This window comes from Nicotiana tomentosiformis, chromosome 7 (assembly GCF_000390325.3).
Source record: "Nicotiana tomentosiformis chromosome 7, ASM39032v3, whole genome shotgun sequence".
NCBI classification, from domain to species: Eukaryota; Viridiplantae; Streptophyta; class Magnoliopsida; order Solanales; family Solanaceae; genus Nicotiana; species Nicotiana tomentosiformis.
This window is the reverse complement of record NC_090818.1, coordinates 126,768,719-126,775,933: the sequence shown is the minus strand read 5'-3', so window position 1 is coordinate 126,775,933 and position 7,215 is coordinate 126,768,719. Positions and strand designations below refer to the sequence as shown.

Below are 7,215 nucleotides of genomic sequence, written 5' to 3'. Positions count from 1 at the left end.
ATGAAATAAAAGCAATTTAGTAAAACATGAACAAGAAATGGAGATAGAGAGAAGAAAGAGATTTTCTTCTTCAATTGTGTGTATTTTCCTATCTATTACAAGGCTTTTATATAGGCATGAAAAGTGAAGAAAAATATGTCATTGAATATGTCATTAAGCATAGAAATATGTCATTAATCATTTGAGAAGATCATGAAGGAAGAGTAGACATACACCATAATTTGATTTTTCTTATAACAGTCCTCTTATTATTGGGAATTATTTTTTGGGGGAAGGGGTAGGTATTATGCCAAAAAGGAAAATTACGGGTCAAATCTTATCCAATTCGGACTACCTATCTATTTAGCTCCAGAACCGGGTCAAATCAATTAGCTAGCGTTTTACCCAACCCCAACGTTCCTTTCCCCTCGAAAAGAAAATCGAAGTTTCCAGAATCCAAGCTCACCACTAACCGGAGCTTCGTAGGTTCGTATCGTCCTCTGCGCCGCCGTTTCTTTCGCCGTCACCATTAGTTAACGTTCGGTACCGGTACAGTTGCTTTTGCGGTATATTTTTGTGTCCTTCTTTTTGTACTAAGTTAATTTTAGTTCAGGTATATATGATCTTCTCTATATTTTCTTTTCTCTGGTGTATTATGAAGAATAGGATGTAGAAGTATTTGAATAAAGCAGATCTAACTCACAATATTTGTTCGCCGAAGGAAGAATAGTGCTGTAGGAAGTTAATTTAAATATGGAAATAATAATTTATTTGCTGCATTTTCATTTTGTCTCTGGATTTTGATAATTATGCATACGGCTTGTATTGTCAAGGAAGCGAAGTTAGCGCCTACGTTATGTGCTGCCAAGTCTGGGTAATTTGGTTTATGAGGTTAGGCATGATTGTGATACTGTCAAGTGTAAGACCTATAGAAACCCTAATAGTGTTGGAATGAAACAAACCCAAATAATCGAGATGATTATAGAGGATTCATATGGCCAAAACCTAAGAATCGAGTATGTTACGTAAAGATGGATAGAGAGGAGACGGGAAAGGTAGCAAGGCCTGAAGTAGCCACACCAGCTAATTTGGGGTCGTGGCATAGTTGTTATGTTGTTGAATGTAATTGACCTTCTAAGGGAGCTGAAAACTAGGCAAGCTTGGCGTGGCTCGACTTGGCTATACCATGCTCAAGAGTAATTGACCCTAATATGTTGCTGCTCGATCTTGGCTTAATTGGTGGACGAGGAAATTTATGCATTAGCAACTCAGTTGTTGTATTGGACTAGCAAATTTTATCCAAAATAAAAATAACAGATATCTTCCCACTCAATCCAAACAGCTCTAAGCTACGCTAAAATCATTGAGGTAGCAGCCACACCTTTGAATTAAGGACAACTAATTCAATCAAAATCTCTACTCTTCTTAATGCAAGTAAAAAAGCAATCCTAGATCTGTTACAAGTTTCAGATGAACTACTAAATCCAAAAGCCGTGTGTTCTAAATACGGGATAGCCGTTCCAAAAGGAATTGCGTTCTGAGATAAAAGCTAAGGCGAAATATCTATCCCTACTTTCTTTATATTTCGTTACTTTGACACCATATTCTTGCTGCCAGAGTGAACGTTTGACTTAAAATGATTAAGGCCACAAGAACCTGTAATCAACCTAAAAGAAATAAGAGAGAGAGAGAGAGATGGAATAGAGATTGGGTTAGAAGGGATGGATACAATGAGAAGTGATGGATCATGGATGAGTTGAGGAGATTGGTGATGATGGGAGGAGAGAGAGAGAAACTAGCAAGAGGCTGAAGTTGAAAATATAGGTCGCTTTATAGATTATATTTGCAAGGCTTAAAAATTTAAATAAGAGAAGAGAAGTAGAAAGGCTCTGTAAGCTCATAAGCCTGTTAACCTGGATTTTTTTCCTGAGCCGAGTTAGCAGATCACAAGCGTGCTCCAACGCTAGACCTTGATATCCAATCTGCATTTGATTTGCCATAGTTACAAACACTGAAGTTTCCTTGTTGACTAACTGAATCTTGCCTTCAATCAGATAGTTTAAGGTGATCTGCCTCGAAACTATAACCAGGCATCTAGCAAACATATATATTTGTGTCATTGCTTGGTTGTTAGGTTGTTCCACACTCAACTTTCTTATCGTGACATGTAACTTGTGGTAATGGTGCTACCACAACTTTCTTATTATATCCTATTACCAATTTACCATATAGTAATGCTAATTTGTGGAGACATCGAAAAAGTGAAGTGATTCATTATATTTTTATGAAGCATGTAAAGTTATTTGATTATCAACTATGCCTTAGAATGTCAGTACAAGCAAAACTTCTATCTCTAATCTCCCTCGTTGTATGTGTTAATTAGAGCGCTGATGACTTGCAGTTCACAGATTTCTTCTTTATACTCCCCTTAAGCCTGCTACCGGTGTACCATGGCTTAGGCTTAGACAAATGGGAAGAAATCACCAATGTTTTTTGTCCCTGCTGGTAGCAGATCCTTGATATCGAAGGTTTTCACTTGATTCATCGACCACTAAGCCACATCCTTGGTTTCCAACCCCCGTTAGTTTAAATTCAAGTTTGCACACTATTATGAGAAGTAATGACAACATATCCATGTCATGGAAAGTAGGACAAGTTTGTACAACCTCTAAAAATTGTGGCTTGATTTTATGGTTAATTAACACAAGACTCCCTCTGGTCCAATAGTGAGTTTTATGGGTAGCACTATATGATTAAGCTGGGTTTGTTGTTGTTGTTGTTGGGTAGCGCTATAGGGGAATGAAGATATCCAGGTAAAGGTGGGTGCGGCTCCCGTGTAGGACAAGATGCGGGAAGTGAGGCTTAGATTATTCGAGTATGTGAAGAGGAGAAGCCCAGATGTCCCAGTAAGGTGGTGTGAGCTGTTGGCTTTGGTGGGAATGAGAAGAGGTAGAGGGAGGCCAAGGAAATATTGGGGAGAGGTGATCAGGTAGGATATGGCGCGACTTTAGTTTACCGAGGACATGACCCTTGATAGGAGAGTGTGGAGGTTGAGAATTAGGATAAAAGATTAGTAGGTAGTCGAGCGCAGTGTTTCGGATAGCGTGCGGCGACAAATAGCGACGGGGGCCCGTTCACTGAGGCGAGAGGCGCGCAGCGAAGCGCTCGCCTTTTTGATGTGAAGCGACAATTTATACAAAAACATAAAATATTATATACATATAACTAAAAACTCAATAACAATAATATATTAATAAATATATCATTCAAAAATTAAAGACTCAATAGATAGTCATTTCGTTTATTACTATCGGATGACGCCATTTCAACGCTGTTTTATAGAAAAAAAAATTATCAAGTCAATATGCAATTAATTCTACTCTATAAGTATAATACTATAATTCTATAATTGAAAAAATAGAGCAAACAAAAAAAAGGCTACCGCCTCTGGAAAAACAGCAAAGAAAGAAGAAGAAAAACAGAGCAAAAAAAAAGGCTACTGCCTCGGGAAAACAACAAAGAAAGAAGAAGAAAAATGAAGAAACTAACAGCAAAGAAAGAAGAAAAACAGAGCAAAAAGAAAAGGCTGCTGTCTCTGGAAATAATAAGCAAAGAAAGAAGAAGAAAAGCAGAGCAAAAAAAAAAGGCTATTGCCTCTGGAAATCAGCAAAGAAAGAAGAAGAAAAATGAAGAAAGAAGAAAGAGCTGATCATTGAATGATTGAAGAAAGAAGAAAGAAGAAAGAAGAAGAAGTCGCTGCTGAAATAGAAGAAGAAGAAAGTAGAAGAAAAAAGGAGGAGAAGAAGAAAAGAAAAGAAAGTAACATACCTGGTGATGATGGCTGATGATGGAAGAAGAAGAAGAAGATCGAAGGTCGCTGAATGAGAAGAAGAAGGTCGCTGCTCGTCGCTGAATGAGAAAAGTGAAACCCAAGCCCTAATTTTGTGTTTTAATATTAATGCTGCCTTTTCTTCCGTTTTATTCAAAAAGCGACGCCTCGCAGCGCCTCTCGCCTCGCAACGCCTCTCGCTACACAGGCAGAGGCGCTCGCCTTTTCTTCCTAGCAACGCAACAGACCAAAATAGCGATGCTATCTCGCCTCGAGTCGCTACACGCTATTAGCGCTGTAGCGCTCGCTATTTACAACACTGGTCGAGCGCTTCTTGATCCGTACAGGGCGTACCCATTAGGGTTAGATTGGCAGTGTGTTCTTATTCTTAAATTGCTAATTTTACATGTTTTCCTATTACCATCCGCGTTGGTTTCTTAGTTTCTTGATGTGGTTGATGCTTGTTGCTACTTCTTCTTTCCATCTATTTTCTGGCTCTTAGTTTGCTGTGATTATTTTTTTGGCATTTCATGTTGGTAATTCTTGTTTCTACTATTTCTTTAGTTCCTTCCTGAGCCAGGGGTCTATCAGAAATAGCCGCTCTACCCTCCCAAGGTAGTGGTAAGGTATGCGTACACACTATACACTTGAGACTCCACTTGTGGGACTTCACTGGGTTGTTGTTGTTGTTGTTGTATACTCCCCTTTAGCCTATTTTGGTAACGAGGGAAAGAAACGAAGGAAAAAAATGAAATGGATGTCAGGCGAGCACATATCCATTGCTTTTGGCATGTTCGCTGCAATCATCGTCACTCGTCTCTTCTTTCTCGTTGGGAACAAGTTCCCGTTCAACTGTAATGGCTTGATTTGTAACCAAGAATTAAGCATGATTGGTCTTGAAGTTAACCATGAAATGCTGAGAATCTGAAAGCCTGTCCATGTAATTTTACTAGATTATGTATTGAGTAGTGTATCATGATCACACAAGAATATCAGTTTGGCTTTTCTTGGCCAATTGATGCTTTGAACTCATTATCCGAGCATCTTCTATCATTTACCAAAATTGTTATTGGCAGTGTTTCTCTGACTGCTCAATCCTTGTTAATAAAGTCAAAAAGTAAGATACATTTGTCAGTATGTTTTACATTTACATCGATTTGCTGCAGTTAAGGTCATGCCTAAAGTAAAAACAAACCGTGTCAAATATCCAGAGGGATGGGAGCTGATTGAACCTACTCTTAGTGAATTACAAGCAAAAATGAGGGAAGGTATTGTCACTTCAGTTAATAAGTCTATTTTAGCGTTAGTTGTTTCCTGTGTAGTCAAAATTATTTTCATCTCCTAATATTTTGTGGAACTTTAATGTTGGTTTGACTGTCTGGTGCAGCTGAGAATGATCCTCATGATGGCAAAAGAAAATGTGAGGCTTTGTGGCCTATTTTCAAAATTGCCCACCAGAAGAGCCGGTATATTTTTGATCTCTACCACAGGAGGAAGGAGATCTCCAAGGAATTATATGAGTTCTGCCTAGATCAAGGATATGCGGATAAAAATTTGATTGCAAAATGGAAAAAAGTATGTTCACCCTCCTTGCTTCAGTTTGTGTGCCACCTTTGCTTTTTAAGTGCACTTGCATGAAGCCATGAACTATCTCTTTTTCATTTGTGGGGAACTCTTGTTCATGTACTGTAACACATGCCAATGCGTAGTTCTCTTTTTTCTTTATGTATTTCTGTTTTGACTTTTGTTTCGTACTTTTTCTCAGTGAGAGGTTCTTTTTTTGGGGGGGGGGGGGGGGTGTGTCCTTTCCATTTGTGTATATAATGACTTTGTAGTCAATTCTTATGGTTTTGGCTTTGAATTACAGCCTGGTTATGAACGGCTCTGCTGTTTGAGGTGCATGCAACCACGAGATCACAACTTTCAAACAACCTGTGTCTGCCGAGTTCCACAGCATCTTAGGGAGGAGAAGGTTATTGAATGTGTCCATTGCGGCTGTAAAGGTTGTGCAAGCGGAGATTAACCTGTTCTTTAGAATCAACTGGTGCTTAATTTTACATGTTTTGTACTTGTAGTAAACCTACATTATTCAAAGCACTGATCAAACGATATCTAGAACATCGTAGTCAGTTCAGTATTAGAGGTTGTGTTGAATGAGATAACAATTGTGGTCGCAGTACCTACAGTAAACCTGTGTAACCTATTTTCGCCAACTACTTGCCTTCAGATAATTTGATATGGTTGGTTGCAAGTTATGAGTTTCGGCCATGTTAGAATAGTTAATGAGAAAACGCTATTTAAGTTGCAGGATGTATTAGAGGTTGTGTTGAATGAGATAACAATTGTGGTCGCAGTACCTACAGTAACCTGTGTAACCTATTTTCGCCAACTACTTGCCTTCAGATAATTTGATATGGTTGGTTGCAAGTTATGAGTTTCGGCCATATTAGAATAGTTAATGAGAAAACTGTGATGACTCGCCATGTCATCATGCCACATAAGCGCCATTTGGCATATATTAATGCCATGTGGAAGCTTACATAGGAGGAATGCTTGCATTTGTGAGAAGATTCTAGAGAAGTATGGATATTTCCTTTGGAAGATCCTAGATGTTTATGGATTTTCTAGGAAAGTCTTTGGAATCTTCTAGGTTTGTAGAGAATTCTAGAGAAAGCCCTTATCTTGTAAATATTAAGGACTTGTGTAACAATTAATATTTGCACACTAGCCCCTAGGAGACTAGTATATAAAGGAGGCCATTCATTTGTAATTCATCAAGCAAACAATTCAAGTTCTCTCTAATACAAAGCTTCCTTTAACAATTCTCTTGTGTTATTTCTACCATTCTCTTAGTGATCTTGAGTGTAGTAAGGCTGACTTGGCATAGCAAGAACGTGAGCAAATTGTCAAGTGCCGCACGTGTACTTAGTTAACGACTAAGGACGTGACAATGTGGTATCAGAGCAAAGGTTGCGACTAAGGAAATGGCGAACGACGGAGAAATTAATGCTGCCAACACCCAAGCCAACGTCATCCAGGATTCTGCTGGCAAGAGCGGCCGTAACAAAAAGAGAAATGCCACCAACAAGGGCCAGGAGGTGCCACCCGAGGTTGTGTCAAACGAAGGGCTTACATCCCAAGAACCATCTGACACTGAGGCGAGCGAGGATGAAGTGGAGGTTCTGCCTGAGGACGTCTCGTTCGGTAAAGAGTGGGTGATGAAGATGAACGCGGGGATGGACGCCGTGGAGATCTTTGGCCAACGCTTGGGGAAGGTGGAAGGCACCCTTAGCGTTCTTGAGGGGCACACTCTTGAAGAGATTGAGAGCATCCGAAATGACTTTGAGGGATGTACACAAACCGAGATGGAACTAAGGCAAACTATCACTGCCTTAGAGTGCAGACTC

At 39.3% G+C, this 7,215-nt stretch overlaps 1 protein-coding gene across 6 annotated transcripts; it reads left to right on the top strand.

Moving 5' to 3' along the window:
* The first annotated feature begins 332 nt into the window (after positions 1-332).
* On the top strand, positions 333-6,063 carry LOC104088059 (protein BUD31 homolog 2). Of its 6 annotated transcripts, none has more exons than XM_009592665.4 (5): positions 367-545; positions 4,373-4,434; positions 4,975-5,076; positions 5,196-5,383; positions 5,676-6,063. In XM_009592665.4, the coding sequence occupies exons 3-5, from the start codon at positions 4,983-4,985 to the stop codon at positions 5,829-5,831; spliced, it is 438 nt and encodes a 145-aa protein (XP_009590960.1). In that variant the 5' UTR covers positions 367-545; positions 4,373-4,434; positions 4,975-4,982; the 3' UTR covers positions 5,832-6,063. The 6 variants fall into 6 exon arrangements, with proteins under 6 accessions (XP_009590964.1, XP_009590960.1, XP_009590962.1 ...); XM_009592668.4 differs by having other exon boundaries at positions 383-465; XM_009592666.4 differs by having other exon boundaries at positions 389-528.
* Positions 6,064-7,215: the final 1,152 nt, after the last annotated feature.